This window comes from Opisthocomus hoazin, chromosome 8, assembly GCF_030867145.1.
Source record: "Opisthocomus hoazin isolate bOpiHoa1 chromosome 8, bOpiHoa1.hap1, whole genome shotgun sequence".
NCBI lineage: Eukaryota > Metazoa > Chordata > Aves > Opisthocomiformes > Opisthocomidae > Opisthocomus > Opisthocomus hoazin.
Window position 1 is genome coordinate 23,879,281 of NC_134421.1, and position 18,853 is coordinate 23,898,133.

At 36.9% G+C, this 18,853-nt stretch overlaps 1 protein-coding gene across 1 annotated transcript in view; it reads left to right on the forward strand.

Annotated features, from left to right (window-relative positions):
• The first annotated feature begins 1,503 nt into the window (after positions 1–1,503).
• Positions 1,504–18,853, forward strand: part of LOC104334502 (keratocan) — a 33,432-nt gene continuing 16,082 nt past the window's right edge. Inside the window, exons 1-3 of the mRNA XM_009940146.2 lie at positions 1,504–1,610; positions 4,747–5,643; positions 12,022–12,172. Coding sequence (XP_009938448.2) covers positions 4,767–5,643; positions 12,022–12,172 — 1,028 coding nt within the window. The 5' untranslated portion in view covers positions 1,504–1,610; positions 4,747–4,766. The remainder of the gene's footprint in view (positions 1,611–4,746; positions 5,644–12,021; positions 12,173–18,853) is intronic.

Consider the following 18,853-nt stretch of genomic DNA (forward strand, 5'->3'; position numbering starts at 1 on the left):
TATTGTAATCACACTGCTTCACATTCACTTATTTGAGTCTTTCTGATAGTGAAGTAGTTAGGGTCTGTCATCAACATGTTTCTTAGCGTGTAAAAGGTTCTCCCACACCAGGGGGACAGGCGTGATGTCAGAACATCAGAAGTGTAACATTCACTCCCTGTGGGCTGCACTGGCACTCGGCACTCTGTCTTGAGCAAGTTTGTTTGTTAAATATATTACTGCAGAAGCACAGAAATCTGTAATTGTTTGTCGTCTTTCCTGTTCTTGATGAAGGACACTGAATTATGCCAGGCCTTTACGTGCTCCCAGTAACCTCCACTGGCATGGACGCTTACATGCATCAGCAGCAGATTTGAGCGGGAGCCCACATCTAGGCTCCGCTTCTTCAGGAAGCTGCTAGGGTTTGCCAGCCCAGCCACATCCCATACCATGACTTTTGATAAAGATATCTAGTTGATAACAGACAAGAAACTTGATCTGTATCCACAACAATTAGCCAGACACTTTAAAATAGTTTGTGCATGCTTTCTATATGCACATTTCACATTTGTGCCATCCAACTTTATAAGGAAGAACTTGCGTCCCATAAAAAGGGAAGACATCCACCATTTAGAGATAAGTGAAGCTTCTTATGGAAGTATTAAGACCCACTTTAAACAGTTACTGTCTTAGTGTGTGATTTTTTGGCATTGCCTGGTGAAAATAACATCTCATCCAAGCCTTAAGATGCATTCTTGAACTACATCCATGGAATAAAAACAGACAACGTAAAGCTGAGTAGTTCCAGATTCTGAAAAGAAAGAGAGAGCTCTAAGTGCAAAAAGGAACAATGTATAAAGTAAGTTTACAGTAACTGCTGATAAAATGTTCCTGGGATGTGTTTTTATTAAACAAACGTGCGTTCAATCACCAAAGTAAATCTCCAGACCAAGTAAATTCCAATGCTTTGCAGAAGAAACTTTGAACTGGGCATTTAATGTTGTGGAAAAGGTTATAATTCAAAGATAATCCTGCATCTTTGGTTCTGACTCTCAAGCTAAAACTTTTGTTAAGTATATTTTACTGCAGGCATAAGATAGTTAAAGGAAAAGGCAGAGAAATGAATGAGTCACTTGGCTGAAGAAGCACAGCAGCATTGAGGTCTGAGTGCTATTTGTTAGCTCATGTCTAGCAGTATAAAATAAGTTGGAAAACAAAAGTCTGTTTGTAATTTGTTTTACAACCTGAAATGTTTTTCCTCTAAAATACAAAAAAAATTCCTTGTATAAGGCTATGGCTAGTGGTCTAAACTTTTTCAGGTTTGTGAAACACTGATCATTCTCTCATCCCACAGGAATAACAAATGGGTTGTCCTTGTACAAAATATGGTATCCACCTGCACTTCATTAGAGCGCTGCGTTTTTGTACATGCCACACCACGAGATCACCATGATGACATAGCAGCTTCAGAGAACAGCGTGACTAGGGCTTTTTTTTTTTTTTCCCCTCTTGTAACACAGAGGATCTGGCAGACTTTTACCTCCTGACACTGTTTACAGCATATATTGGTCGATACAGTCCCTTATTTCATCTGCTCTGGGAATTAAGGAAAGCAGCTTCAAGGCAGTAAGGTAAGTGCTGCTGCATGTTTTAACTGTAATGTTCAGCTATTTAAATATAGCTGTAATGGGAAAATGCTTTCATTCAGGATAAGCATGTCAGGATAAGTTTGCCAGTTTGTGAATTGAACACAAATCAACAGTTGCTTTGTGGATATACTTTCTCAGTTTCCTTAAAACAACCTCACATATTTTGTGCATCAGCGTTGCACTTTTTTATAGTCTGTTTTGCTCTACTTCAGAAGAGTTGATGTACAGTACAAAGAAATTTGTAAGACTATTCACTGCTTGCTTCTTCATTCATAAGCTAATAGAGCTCCACAGACTCCATTTGTTAAATCATTTTGCTTCTTTTTACAAAAAGACAAGGTATCCTGATATTTCAATAATTAATCAAGTAAACAATGAAAGGAAAATTATAGATATTTTGAAAATTTTAGATAATTTTAAAGGAAATTTTAAACATATTAGTGATACATTTTAAAATTAAAACTTTTGCAAACTATGTAAGATGTTATGCTACAGAATAAGGGTATCTTTAGTTTAAGGCTGATTGAATTATAAGCTTATATTTATTTTGTTTCACAACAACTTTTAAATTAAGGTAGTATAGACTAGCTCCAAAATAGTTTCAATGATTTGTCTACTCTACTGTAGTAAGCATTTTTCCAGAATCTTGGATTTGCCATTTAGTATGTTTTGGCAAGTTGCCTCAGCAACTTCACCAATATTTTCACAGGTATTTTAAAAACATAACAGGTTAGAACAAACACAGGCAATTAGTTCAAGCATATTTATATTACAAGATAAACATCTAAGAATATATTCTGATTTTATCTTTTGGATTCATATAGTTCAGTGCAACAAACAAATGTGTATACACAATCTATTTATCTTTTACATTTCTGATAAGCTTTTAGATATATGACTTAGGAATCCATGAATAAACCAAGTTAACTACACTACATATGTATTTTACTGTGCTATTTTATGTCACAGACATGCTCATATGCCCTTGCACTACAGAATTGTCATCTATATTTTAAAATATTTTTAATAAAATAATTCAAAACATCCGCTATCAAACTTTTTAATGATTTCCAGGGTTGTGCAGAGCAGTTCAACATTGTATATTATTTGAAAGAACTGTCAGCCTATGATATCAATAATAGCATTTAGCATTACAAATATAATTTGAAACTAGAAGAACAACAGAATCTGAATTTAACATAGGATGTTTATGCTACTTTATCAGTAAGACTATAGAATGATGCAAATGTGTAAAAATGCCACTGTAAGTCCAAAGAGTGTAGTCCAAGAAGTTCATTACACTCTGTCTTATACTTTGAATGCAGGAGCAGTTAGTCCTCCACCCTTAATGTTTAGTACCTAAACAGGACCAGATTTTGAGCTCAGCTGTGCCACAGTAGTGTCTTTGCTTTTAGAGGAGCTGTACTTACTTATACCAGCAGAGGACTGAAGGTTGAGTTTGCATGTTTTTATGCAGTAATGAAGAACAGAGAGAGGAAATTACACTGATAACTCTTATTTCAATGATTGCTCTATGCTACGGTTTGTAATTAGATAAATGCAATGGGACCAACACCATGGAAAAGATATGCAATTGTCCTTATTCAGGGGACAGCAGCTTAATATCTACCAGAAGGACTTTGTTGGTGACTGACTGGAGATAACATGAGAACATTTTAAAAAAAATCTTCATGCTGTACTGCATGAAATTAATAGACCCTGCCTAGACGTGCTTTAGTTGAGATTATTAGCTGACTAGAATATGATGTGGCTTTTATGAAGTCAATAAAAGCATGAAAATGTAGAATTAGGGAAGACGTTCTGGCTATGGCCCTGCATTTTCACACTAGGTACTCTGTGAACTCTAAACAATGCCAATAGCAAGACCAACTTACTCTGCTGGAAGATTGCCCAGATCTGAGATCAATATCTGGTGGTCTGTTTACAGGCTTCACATACTTTCTGAAATTAATTGAGAACAAGAAGGTTCTAAGGATTTTCTTCATTGTCTCACTCTCTGAACAGGATTTGAATACACCGAGCCTTGTCTTTTACTGGTGAAAATCAGAGTAAGCTCACTGACTTTAGTGATGCTAGACCCACTTTTCCAACACAAGACCTATCTAGTTAGTAAGAAATAAAAGCAAGGTACGAATCTTCACAGATTAGCATCTTATGGAGTATCTGATGAGAAAGGTTTGTCCTTAAAAAGTAAGGTGAGACCACTTGTATCGATATAACAGCAAAACATCCCCAAGGACACTGAATGTCCTTTTTCTGTATGTGAACTGGAAGACCAAGTATGTGAAGCCAGTGCTTTATTGTTCTATTGATTTAGAATGGCTATGTATGTAATCAATACATTTATTGTTACATATAGAATTTTCAAGAACATTTGCGCTATCTGAAATTCAGTCATTTTAGATCCACTGTAGATCCATATTAGATAGAGTATACCTGTGCACACATATGCAGTGTTAGTTGCTGGACACGTCCAGGAGAATATACTATATATTTCTACTACTTTGTTCTTTAGGTAAATATGAAACTTAGTGGATCATGCTTTACTGGACGTGATCCATGAAAAGAAGATATTTCAAGCTACAGGCATCTTAACAATACACTATTCAGCAGATCATTACCCTCAGTTTGTAACTTCCCTGGCCTTTTCAAACTTAAGTCAAATTGACACGTTATTTAGATATGAGGCAATTCAGTATATTAGGAATGCTTGATAGAATTTAAATGGCAGAACTGCCTCTGAACATGGCCTTCAACAAAACTGAAACCTCTTCTGTTCCAAGTTTAAAAAACTTCGACTCTATCATCTTTCTTGTGACTTAATGAATGAATTCAGGAAGATATAAATACTGTTTTACTTACAACAGCAGAATGGCCTGCAATTTTGCATTACAAAGGCAGATTGTAACAAGAAAGGGACTGTAAGTAGTAACAGTGCAATACTAGCAAATGAATGCATTTTTTCTTAATAGCTTTAAACAGGAAGGAGAAATTAATCACTTCTCAATTATAATATTTATGTGGTAAAATTTCAAATATTGCTGAAAGAGGAAATAAAATCAAAGTTATAACTTTTTTATTCCCTTTCACCATACAGGAACAAGACACTTTGCAAAGATGACTTTAAACTCCCTACCCGTCTTTCTGTTATTGATTGGTGGCATTTTTTGCCAATATGTTTACGGTCCTGAAGATGATTACGGTTATGATCCTTTTGGGCCATCCTCAGCAGTCTGTGCCCCAGAATGTAATTGTCCTTTAAGCTACCCTACCGCCATGTATTGCGACAATCTTAAATTGAAAACAATTCCGATTGTACCAAGTGGAATAAAATACCTCTATCTTCGAAACAATATGATTGAGGGCATTGAAGAGAACACATTTGATAATGTAACAGACCTACAGTGGCTGATCTTAGATCACAACCATTTGGAAAATTCAAAAATTAAGGGAAGAGTCTTCTCTAAACTAAAGCATCTGAAGAAACTTCACATTAACTACAACAATTTGACTGAAGCTGTTGGACCACTCCCCAAAACGCTGGATGACCTGCAATTAAGTCACAACAAGATCACAAAAGTCAATCCTGGTGCACTGGAGGGGCTGGTGAATCTGACTGTCGTTCATCTCCAGAACAACCAGCTGAAAGCAGATTCTATTTCTGGGGCTTTTAAAGGCCTGAATTCACTTTTGTATCTTGACTTGAGCTTCAATCGACTTACAAAGCTACCAACAGGACTGCCTCACTCTTTACTCATGCTGTATTTTGATAATAACCAGATCTCCAATGTTCCTGATGAGTACTTCCAAGGTTTTAAAACCCTGCAATATTTACGCTTATCCCACAATAAATTAACAGACTCTGGAATACCAGGCAATGTCTTCAATATTACTTCACTGGTTGAGTTGGATCTCTCCTTCAATCAGCTGAAGAGCATTCCAACCGTCAGTGAGAACCTTGAAAACTTCTACCTCCAAGTCAACAAAATTAACAGTGAGTTAAATTTGCATATTTTCATAATTTTTTACCACAGACTGGAACTGAGAGTCAATGCAAGTATCTGAAAGGATAGATCAACCAGTTTGAAGAAATGGTACTGGTTAGACTGTCAGCACGCTGACATTTCCCTGACTGTTGTCCACATTAATGTTAAAAGACAGGCATTTACCTGATAACTACTCAAATTAACCTTAAAGACAGAAGTTTCTGTTTTCATGCTAATGTGGGTATTATTGGCCAAATCTTCATCTCACGTAAATTGGAATAACTCCATAGAAGCCAAAGGAGTTGTCTTGTAGAACTGAGGAAAAAATAATGGGAAAAGTTTAATCAGTGTGGAAGACATTCATAATTCATAAGTCAGCAAAAAGAGACAGTTATCAGCTGGGGATTTTATGTGTAACCTTTCAGAGAGCTGGTAGTGAAAGTGCTAGAGGGAGGAGACAGGGAGAAGACAACAAATTCATAAGGTATCAGGCATGAGGCACAGTGAAAACGATACAACAAAGTTGCTGATTTTTCTTTCCTCCCTTCTCTCATGCAGTATCCCTCTAAACCCATCTTGAAATCCAAAGCTGTTTGGAAACAACCCCTGTTGTTTCTTCTTTTCATTCCCATTCCGCATGTCATAATCAGAAGGCAAGCTTGTCTCCATTCAAGCATACTTTGAAAAAATATTCATTTTAAAGTCAATAAATGTCACATCTTGCATGAGATCACAGAGATTTCTAATCAGACAGGGTTTTACTAGGCTGTCCTAATCCTGGGGTGGGAAGGAGGCATTGCAGAGCTGGAGAGGCCTCACCGTCGCGTAAGAAGCTCTCCAGCTGCACCTCTGTCAATGGTGGACTCTGATGGAGAAGCATATCTGTCAAACATAATAGCGTTTCTGCACAAGGACTTGCATCATCGTGCTACTTGGTGTAAAGTAAACCATAAAACCCTTTCTTTTGTTTGCCTGCTTGTATTCATCAGAGGTTTAGGTTATCAGTGTCAGCAATTCCATACATAGCTAACTCTATGCAGACATAGCCTCTAAAGGCAAATATTTTAGCACGGATTTTACCAGACAAAGGGCAAGACCTAATGGAATGTTTTGTATTTTCTTATTTTCCTCAACATTATGATTTTTGTTTTCCCTTTATGTCTTAGTTCCTTGTTTTGATGAGGGAAAAAAAAAATGAGTGAATACTTCTTACATGAAGCACCGCACACAGTGACCTGTAGAGCTCTGTCAGATACTCTCCCTCATCTAAATGAGCCAACAATGATGATGTTTAATTTCTCATGATATACACAAGGCAATTTTGGCTGCTTAAAATGGTTGGTCTGAGCCTTCTCCAAGATACTCAGCTACTGAGTTTGCTTTCCATTCATATTTCCAAGGACTTCTGAGAAATTGTGACAAGAATTTAATTTAGCTTTGAAAGCTGTATTTCCAGACTACTGGTCAGCAGCAGATGGGGGATGGTGTGATCCTTTATCATAAAATCTAGCAGACCTCAATAATAAATTTTCTTGACTATCTAATTTCACAGGCATAATATTGTGTTCTCTAAGATGCTAACTGAATACGTGGGAAAAAATTTAGTTATCAATAAGCATTTCAGTTTAATGAAGCACCAGTTACAGCATGATCAAAGCCTTTGCAGTTCACTATTCATTACACCTGGCCTACAGCTGTGAGTGCTTAGTCTTTCTAAAAATTGAGTTGATTTACCTTAGAGTATTTAAGCCTCAAACAAATGACTAGTTTCTTTTTTTAATAAAATACTGTAATCTGCTGGAGATTTATGTAATCATGGCTGTAAATAAGGCCAGCTTCCCTTCCATACCATGGCCTGTAGTACACATATACTGAGAGAGGGACCCTTCAGTATTAGAGGTGATGATAAATTGTCCTAAAATGTACCAAAGGAATAAACTTTCAGATTATGCATACATAGTTAAAAGTTTTCACTTACACTAAAACCTAACATAAATATATTTCTCCAGAGTTCTTCATTTGTTACTGTGTCCCTTTTTCTCAGGTACCTTTAGGCTATCAATCAACATTTATGTTTGTCTAAGGAAGAGTAATATGGTTCTAACCCTTTTAATATTACTAGAAAGGGAATTTTTCTCTAAATTATTGTCTGTGAGTTTCATCCTAGGCTTGCTACAGTCATTATGCATTGCAACACATAGGAAATTACCTCTTTGAAAAATATTCTCCTTTGAGTGACATTCAGCTTTTTGAACAAGAGTTAATGAATGTACACATAAAAATTTTGTAGCATAATTCGCTTCACTTCAGTATGTTCTCATCTGTGATGCAGTGGTCAAAGTGAATAGCAAACCGGAATGAAGACAAATTCAGAGTAACTCCTCTGATCTCTAACTAATAAATCGAAGCCCATTTATTATACTGAATTTGTTAGGTATCAGCTGTATACTCCATCCACTGTACTTGATGCTAGTTGGATCTGCAAGCTAGCATAGGACCATGGATGGTTTATAAAAGCTCTTGCTTCCTCCAGACCTCAACCCTAAACAGTAACTCCTAAATTGAAATTTCTTTTTTTAATATTTCTTATTAGTAGTAATTTAAGGGTAGAATTTTCTGCTTAATAACAACAATGGCTTGTTATCATGCTTTAAGATGACATTAGGAATATACCTATATCTATGTCTTTTTATATACACACACACTTCTTTTGCAGACTCCTCAAAGTAAATAGCAACTCTGCAGGATTGAAGAAAGCAGAGAAATCAAAGAGGTTCAGTGGTACAAGAAAAGGGTCCTTGGGTGGTCTTTTCCATATTTCATTTGTACTTGTGAAGGATTAAGGAGAGAGTTGTTGTTTCCACATGAAACCCCAGCAAGAAGACACCATGTGAATGGAGTATAACAAGGGGGAGTATTAAAATGTTCCTGATGACAGTTAAAGGGCCATATATTCTGCTCCAGTCCATCAGCTGGATCAGTACCTGCACCATAACTATAGTTATTCTAAACAATGGGCTGTGCAGAAATGATTCAGATATGATTACTGTGTGCCCACAGACCAGCAAGGATGACAATGGGACTTCAGATCCCATTAGGATTGCCCACAGTATTGTATGCGTGAACAAGGAATATTTACACAATCAATCTTCTTCTCAGCTAAAGACTGCTTGCACTCCTGAAGTACAAGGGATATACTCTCACCTAGCATATAGTAAAAAAAAGAATTTAGTCTAAAAAATAAGTGTTTCTATGCTCCGATTTTGCTCTATAGGTGTGGAAGAATTGGAGAGGAGAGGAGAGGAGAGGAGAGGAGAGGAGAGGAGAGGAGAGGAGAGGAGAGGAGAGGAGAGGAGAGGAGAGGAGAGGAGAGGAGAGGAGAGGAGAGGAGAGGAGAGGAGAGGAGAGGAGAGGAGAGGCCTGTGGCTGATTTATGTTTTTTTTTCCCCAGATATTTCAAATATTCAGGTAGTTTGTTAGAATATCAGAATTTCTTATGGCAACAGACACTTTTAGTAAGAAAATAATTGTTCACATGAAAATTCAATTTTCATCCAGTCCTTCTTATTCTCTCAGTGTCTGGCTCATGCAGGAATTCTGTGTTAGGAAAATATGAATGCCATACTAGTGGCAAAATTCCAGGTACGTTGCCTCTGAACCTGAATATTATAAATTCAACAAGAAATTTTAGCACCTGCAACACTAGTAAGTGTAATAGAGGAGGAAGTAAGATACTGACATATTTTATGCAACAATGCTCTAGTCTCACTGATCTCAGTTCCTGTACAGATCATATAGGTAACAGTACATTAAGTGCATTCACAAGACCCACTTATCTTATTTTCTACTAGTGGATACCACAACCAGAAAACAAACATTTTGAATATGCTTCTAACAAATGACAATTATATGAACTGTATAAAACATTAATACCCAAATGCAAACAATCTGGACCAAATGTTGGAGCAAAATTCCACTGAAGCCCATGACAGAGTTTTTTGACTTCCGTGAGGACTAGATTTGCATCCACATCCAAAGTGGCTTCAGTCTCATAAATAGTCAGCACAGCTGGGTATTCTGGTAACCTAGATAAAATTTGTGGTTTACATACATGATATTTACATCCTTTCAGTAGTTAAGCATCTACCCAACTTGTATAAGCACACCTTTTTTTGGAATCAAATGTCAGTATTTTTGTTCAAAAAGGTACAATATGGAAAAAAAAAATATCTAAATTTAGAAAGATTTCAAGTGTCTGCCTTCAATAAAAATATACCTACCATGTTGTTCCTGAATGACAAGAAAATGAAAAAAAAAATTATTAGAAATCATGTTTATTTTAATCTTTGCAAATTACACCCAAATTATCTACAGAGAACGGGACCTAAATAGTTAATGGTATAGACTGTAGGCCAAGTAAATGAGTTCAAAGCCTTAGGAACTTGTGTTTTCATTCAGCAAAGTTCCATACAGATCTAATCGTCAAAATATCTCTCAGATTATATGAATTTATCTCACAAGAACCATCAGTTCACTTCAGCTGGTACCTTCTGAATTGGAAGAGAATCTGAATTGGTGTACAGGCTTAAATTACACTATATTGCAATATGGACTGACAAATAAATGTGCCATTAAGGTTGTATTTTATCCCTCACCCTTCCAAAGGAAGGCTGTACAATATACAAAATCTAGGAAACTGTTTTGATTTGCTTAATCAAATTTGTGATGAAGATATAATATTTTAAACACTTTTCCTTAATCCCTACTCAAAATAACTTATTTTGTGAAAGATACACATATCTTCACCCATTCTTCAATACCATATCTCTGTGTCCAAAACAATTAACTAAGCTCTAAGCTTTAAAGAGATGTCTGTAGAGATGGGTGTACATTTATACTGAGTTTACACAAGCCATGTTTCTTCAATGACAGATTACTGTAATGCCAGTTCTGAAAGAATCCAACTGAAGTTAAAGTGGAGATATGAAAGATACTTTCTCCACTTCCTTTAGTACTACAATGTGATGTAGGTCATCACATTTTCTTAGATGAGTTACATACTCACGCAGAAAATATATATGAAGTGGTGTTTTCAGAAGTCCAGGAATGACCTGTCATTGGTAGTTAAAATGGCATCTGCTTTTGAGAACGCTACCTTGATTTCTCAGAAACTATGAGACCTGGTCCTTTGTAACATAAAAGCAACCAAAGATACGACATTTGTCCTCATACTGATGAATGGATTCATTGAGGGCGTCCCTTTAAAATATTTCCTGTGTGAATTCAATTGATGTCAATGGCCCAAAGAAGAACAAGCCTCTCAGACTGCTTCTTTAGCAGTGATGGAGCTTTTCAATAGACTAATCCTCTGTCTAACTCCAAGGAAACACAGGTGAGAATGAAGGGCCATCTTTGTGGAATGACACAATGTGTTATGTGGAGGACATCAGGTTTATTCACACACATTCTCTCTTAAGGGTAGAACTTCTCTGCATGACAGAGGTGTACAATATGTATATGTATGTTCTTATGTATACTGAGGACAGAGTTTGTCTCCTTCATGTAATTTCTAGCTTAGAGTTAATACTGCTCATAAGATACAAGTCATAGTTTTCCATTCAGGACCTGTCCGGTGTTATGTGAACCAAGTAATACTTCAACTGAATAGAGGCTATATATTTCATAACATATAAATGACAATAAATATAAATTTTTTAATAAATATTTTTTTACTTTTATACTCATCTTCTAATCCTGCTGTTCTGGAAAAGTTCAACTATATAATTTCAGTGTAAAACTCCTCCCCAGACCCAGCCCCAAATTTCATTTTGAAACCAGTAAATCAAAATGACACATCCAAAATATTATGTGACACATACACCCGTTGGACTGACTGTTCTTAAAGGTAAGGCCATATCATGGTTTCAGTTTCTCCAGAAACTTTTTACTTCCTTCAATATCTTATGTAACACTGTTTTACCCTTCCATCATAATGTACCCAGCATGATCGATTCCTCCCTCTGCATCTCTGGTTTTACCAGAGATTCATTTTTTTCCTTTTTTCTAAACGCCAGATTAGACCTCCATATAAAATCTGAAGTCTTGAAAATCAAAAGGGTACTGGGAGCACACAGCACTTGAAAAACTCAGTCTTGAAATGCTGAACCTCTCACAACTAACAGAAAGAATCTCGCCTTACATGGGCTGCTCAAGTTCCAGTAAACTCATGGGGAGTTACTTCAGTGGATATGCAAGATACTGAAAAATAGTAGAATGCATTTAAGGTCACAATTTCCAAATAAAATTTTAACAGGAGAAAAATATTGTTTTGTCCTATTTGACCTAATTATTCATGCTTTTTCTTATTCTTGTTCCCTTTGTTTCAGAGTTCCCATTGAGCAGCTTCTGTAAGGTTGTTGGGCCAATGACCTATTCCAAGATCACACATTTACGCCTGGATGGAAACAATCTCACTCGGGCTGACCTGCCACAGGAGATGTACAACTGCCTTCGGGTGGCTGCTGAGATTTCATTGGAGTGAGATACCTGGGAGCATCCAGTTCCCTTCTAGGGGCAGTAACTACAGGAATTACATCTCGATAGCTCTTTAAAATTAGGATATGCCTTAAATAAAATGTCAATCTGCATATTATCCGTGCTATTTGTTAATATTTAGAATGCACTTGGCAACCTTAAGGAAATGTGTGCATATTTTTACAAATGGTTCTATTTAGAAAGCACAAGAATGACTAAATGTGGTGTAAAAAATGCCTTCATCTGGCTAGGTAAGTTGATGAAAAGCATTCAACTTCATAGAAACATATGTCCATGCATGCAATACATTCCAGCTGGTACCAGACTTACATGGAAGTCAAGTGGGTTTCATAAAAGTGCTGAGCAGGATGGGCTAGCCTGTGTGTAAATACAAGATTTCTCTACAACCAAACTAACTTTCTTAATTATTTACGCCTTTTTTGTACTGGTATTAAATACAAAGGAAAAAATAATTTAGCAATCTAAGAACAATTAAAATGTATGAAAATATGTTTTCAGAGCCCATGACATAGTTAAATTAATGGAATATGTGAAAGATAACAGGGAAAAAAATATTTTTCAGGTTAAAAAATTGTTTACTCTTCTTTTTGTCATACTTTCATTTAATATTTCATGGTAAGATTTTTATCCATTGCTGGTATAGTTTTTATTTCAAAATAAGTCATATATACAAGTATTTTTATTCAATTACCTGCATGCTACTTTTAACCAGATTGTAGAAAATAAAACATGCAAATACTATTTTTGTGTCCATAGGATTGTCAACTGTTACAGTCTTTCATAAATTGAAAAAAACCTTCAGATTATAGCAAGATAATCTAAGATATTCTATTAATATTAAAATTTATTGTAAGATTAAATAAACTGTTTTCTCTACTTTTAAGTTTCTATATGTTTGTAAACATATAGTTTAACATACTCCACTGCACTTGTGTTGGCCACTAAGTCAACGCCTTACGGAGTTTGCAGTATGGGAGTCACAGCACTATGAAATAGTGCAAATTAATTTCTCAGCATTTTCAAAAGAACAATGAAATCTCTCAGAAGTCACAGGCAATGAATAAAATCCAACCCTAGCTACCCATGATAGAGAGATGGTAGTATATTCTATCCTGGAATGAATATTCCAAATATTGTCAGCATCCTGGAACACACACTAAAATAAATGTGTTAGTAACTGAAAGCCATAAATGGCTTTCTTGCAAACACAGATCTTCCCAGGGGTACTATTTTCTTTTCAACTACTAGACTATTAAATGCTCAAACAGAAACTCTTCTAGCTTCTAGAACAGAAGCAGAAACTATCACCTTTGGAAAAAAAACCCACAAAACAAAACAAAACAAAACAAAAAAACCCACACCAAAATGTTTAGTTGGCACATTGCCAGTTCCAGACATTCAGAATCAATGCACAACTTGCAAAGAAATCCAGGACTAAAACAAAAGGAGAAATGCAGGAGGCAATAGAAGTATTTCCTTCCTTACTTTTGCCATTTTGGAATTCATGGGTGTTATGACTTTTTTTATCCAGATACAGGAAAGATTGAAAGTAACTTTTGTTACAAGTAAGCTAGAATTTTCACAGAAGAATAAAGTTTAAAATTGGGGCTTTCTGAGCACATTGGAGTGGGAATCACTATGGGATAGCACCTAGGTGTTACAACACAGGATAAGAAGAAAGAAGTGCATGTCAAAGACTCCAAAGAATATTAAAAAATATGTGGAAACAGCATTCAACTATTTCCAGAGAGGTTTTAACCCAACTGCCCCCTTCACAGGAAAATACACTAAACACGAAGACATCTAGAACACAAACTGATGTGTCACCACATAGCTGTGATCTAGCAAACAGGACAGAAATGTATTCTTCTTTTCAATTTGTTTCAGCGAATCCATTATCTTTGTGCAAAATGAAACAGTGTGAACAGAAAGACTGAGAACCATCCACCCCAGGATAGAATAAAACCTGTTGATGAGGGTACTTTCTGCATGACCACATGTTGGAAATAAAGCATCCACAGATGTTCACAAGGCATTTTGAAGTTCTCTTCAAAGAACAGAGTAGAAGGAAGCCCTCTGTCAAAATAACAGACTGTACCAATGATGTCCCTCAGAAACTGAGGAACTTTCACCTTGCAATGAGCACTTGGACAGCCCAGAGAGGTGGCAGCTGCCCCATCACTGGAAACATTCAAGGTTAGGTTGGACAGGTCTCTGAGCAACTGGACGTAGCTGATCATGGCCCTGCTCACTGCAGGGGGAGTGGACTAGATGACCTTTAAATGTCCCTTCCAGTACAAACTATTCTACAATTCTGTGATCTGTAAGAGAAAACAGCATTTGGCAGTACATTTTTCTCCTGACCACTTCTTTCCTGTCGTTCAGAAATTTCCATTTAAATGGGGAGATAGAACATTGCATAGCTTGCTCTTCACATTATCTGTGAAAATACTGGAACATGAGGTTGGTCCTTCTGCTAAAAGAGAAATGGGACACCATACCTCTTTGCTTTCATATTGTGAGACACAGAAGTACAGGATTCTGCTTCTGTATTAGTGATTTGGTTTAAATCACTATAAAGACCGTTTAAGTTCCCAACAGCTACATATCTTGCAGAAACAGATAGGCAACAATATACATGTACCTTAGTTCTCAGTTTATGAAAGCTACATGAATTGTTGTCTAGATACTAGACAGAAATGTAGGTATTTGGGAACACTTAACAGAGCTAGAGTTTTGGACACAGTGTCACTGCAGTTTGCAGTTTCAGCCCTTCCTGGAAGTGAAGGTGATGGGTCTTGGTTATAAAGCCCTCAGCACTGTGGAGAATGGAAAATCATGATGCATATATCCCTGATCCCACCTAACCTGATCATATTATAAAATACTTCTGTGTACAGGTGCAAACATGTTACTTAAAAATAGGCAGACATGAACACATAAAAACACAGCTGCAACAGTATGGAGCCAGCAGACTGGGTAAATTAACCTGACCTAAGCTCTGTTTAGGGCTACATAATATGCAGCCTACAGTATAACTATACAATTTACTTACAGTATGTGTCTCCATCTTTTAGGTCAAAGTGGGTAAATTTGTCATGATATCTTCAGGTGAAAGTTCATATGCATGAAATTACAAAAATCCAGATGTTTTGGAAAGACGTGAATTTGAAAGCAGACATAAAAAGGAAAGTTTGCTACTAAGGTCATGAAAAGCTATGTTACAATAACTACAATTTACAAAATCAGCAGACAAAAACCTTACCCACAAAATTTCAGGAACTGGGCTGGAACTATGTTTCCCAGCTGTTCACAAGGATAAAGTCACCTTTCAAATAAACTAGTATTTAAAAGACATTTTTCATATTAGATTAAATTACAGAAGTTCCCTAGAAGGAACAAGCAGTGACTCATGAATTTTGGACATACACCGGGAGCATAAACCCTGCATGCCCTCTACTGCTTTATAGAGCTGCATGGATCATGAAAGGTAGCCTGTGAGCAGTGGCTGATTACAGCTGTCCTTCTACTGAAAGGAACCTGGTGGGGTCCTATCCCTACTCTCAAACCTTCGGTTTTGCTGAAAGGGAATAAATAGGTAGGTGCTTAACATTAATTTATTGTGAAAACTGGGAACAAGAAAGCATAACACCATTAAAAAAGGCACTCTGAATTGTTATATGTACAGCTGCAACAAGCATAGACTGAAGACTGTACGGACTGTGAGGTTATAAGGCAAGAATGGAGTTCAGTGGACAAACACACTAAGATGGAAAGCTGCAAAGGGAACTTCCCTCAGCCTTTTGCTTTCCAGGCTATACCTGGTCACACCCCTTAGCCTCTCTCAGTATACCATATGCCTCAGTCCCATGATTTATTGCAGTCTTCCACTGCCTAAAAGAGCACTGTAAAAAAAGAGGCCAGACTCAGGGGTGCACAATGAAAGGACAAGGAAGCAAAGCAAAAATTTAGAAAGATAAATTCAGGATGGACATCATACAAAGAAATTCTTCACAATGAGTGTGCAAAGCACTGACACTGATGGCTCAAGGAGGTTGTGGCCTCTCCATCCTTAGAGATTTTCAGAACTTGCGTGGGCAGTGCCCTGAGGAACTTATCTGCCTTTGAAGTTAGCCTTATTTTCAGAAGGAGGTTGAACTAAACGACCTTCAGATGTTCCTTCAAAATCATTTATAATTTCTGTGAATCTGTGGTTCTAAGAATACTCGTAACCGATGGGGGAAAATATAAATTTTAATACCAGCTTTACAGCTGAAAAGTTTTGCATTGAATTCACATGGAAAATTTATTGTTTCAGGTTCCAGTCCATAATTCAGACTCCCATAATAGTCATAAAATCATAACTCAGCTAACATTTGGATAGAGATTCCATAGGTAAAAACTGTGGAAACTTTCCTTCAATGTCCAGATGTCTGCAGCTGGCCTGCGCAAATCTGCTCCGATTTTGATGCTTGTGAGCCTCTGACTGCTGGCGATGAAGTCAGAGATCTATCCCATCTGACTCTTCCATGTGCGGCAGCTCTGGCAGACATGTTAGATGGCTATAGAAAATAAGGGAAACAGTCTTACGGGTTACCATCCCAATGGACAGAGTGGTCATAGGGGACATTTTGGTTGTGAACTTTTTTGCGGATTTAGATACTGGGTAAAAGACTCTCAGTCTATAAGAAAATAACTTAATGAGTAAGCTATATAGTGTTCATGGACAAATATCTCTTAAACCTTCTCTACTTAGTGTGAAGAGTTCAACATTAATAATCACAGAGAAAGAAAAGGAGTGCTAAATCTATATTTCGGGGCACCCAATTTGAATGTGGGAATGTCAGGTTCAAGTGCCTGAGCAAATGATCACTTCATTATGCAAAGCAAAACATCCTTAAAAGAAGAGGCTGAACACTTTTAATCATAATACACTCCACAGACTCTGAGATAAAGTTGTGATTGTGGGATAGATGGAAAATAATTGTTCCCATATCTCCACGTGCTGGAACCACAAGAAGGATCCCACCAGTCTTCTTTCAGAGGTGACCTGCCTGAAGTGTCCAGATGGAATGAGTTCGGAGGTGAGACTCAATCGCTCAAGGCTGTGCTCACTAAATCACATAAACACTTTGCCCTGAAGATTTCAGGTTGGTTACACTAAATTGACCTCATTTTGACAGCTTTTGTGGTCCCTTCAGATTCTAGCTGGGTTTTTTTTGTCAGCATCTGTATCCCTCCATCAAAGTATAGGAAGGTATAGGCATATAATCAAGAGTTCAGGATTTCAGTGGGTAGCAGCATATCTGAAAAATTACTACTTTTAGCTGTTATAAAGCATGATTCTTTGTGTAACCCCATCTACGTGTTTGGGGGGGGGTTATCTTTCTTTTCAGAATTTGAAATCTTAATCTGCAGATAAGAAACCGCATTTATAACAAGTCTTGCTTACCTAAATAATTATTATATAAGTATAATCCCCCTTATGCAGTATCTCTGTGGTACAGCATACCTTTGTATTCTGAAATTGCTAAAGAAAAGCAGAAAAAAAACTTCTTAATTAGAAGGCACTGAAGAAATGAAGCAAATGCATGAAAGGAAAAATATTATTTATAGTCCAGATGACAGTGTGGAAGCACAGGGATTTGATCAAATGCACCTGACTTACGAAAAAGAGAAAGCTTTATTTTGGAAAAAGTACTACTGTTCTGGAAAAAGAGGGCAAATCAAACCCCCCTTACAAGGAAAGAATTCTTCAGTGACACTTTGAAAAACAATGTCTAAATCCAATGTTATGAGATGTTTAAAAATATTTTTAAATGTTCATGAAAAAAATCCCACTTTGTTTAAAATTGTTTAGAAGTTCTGCCTATACCTTCTAACAGATCTGGTTGTAACAGTTAATCCACCATAAGATCATTTTGATTAGCCTATAGACCAAGTTTTTTACTACTTTCTCAGAATCAGACTCTGTAAGTGGGGTTGTTTTTGTTCCCCAAGGAACAGGAATGAATTTTGGTGAGATAAAGCAGACCAAGTCTGGGATACCAATGTGAATTGTAGCACTTTTCTTTGCCAGAAAACATAACTAGCTGCTTAATAGTACAGAATTTGCTGACTTTAGGCTTCTATCTTTCATCAGACATGCAAAACCTCACACACCTCATATCCCTTAAGGAACTGCTTGCTAGGTCCACCTCTGGGCACAGCTGCACTGGGAAATATGCATTTTCTTAATAGACAGACGAACTAATTGCTGGGGTTGATGCACTGGCACTCAGCAGAGAAAGACACTACTGTACCACTAACCTGGAGAGCTACCATGCCAGGAGTTCCATGCTAGTATGCAGGTTACTGCTCCGGTTTTCTTTCCTACTGCAGCTCAAATAGTTCTTGTATTGCTCAGTTAGCACAAGGGTTTATGGCTATGGATGTGACTGAGTTACCATGGAGCCTTTGGACCTGCAAAAGTGAATGGGTGGTTAGATTTAACTATACAGGCAGCTATGCTGTGCAAAAAGAGCATTTTGGTCTTTATCCCTTGTTTCCTAGTGTGGGTTAAAGCATGCAAGACAGCAGTGTTATCTGGTCAACCTGACCAGAGCACATATTCCAAAAATCACAAGGACACTTTGGAATACATTGAATAATATCTGTAAAAAT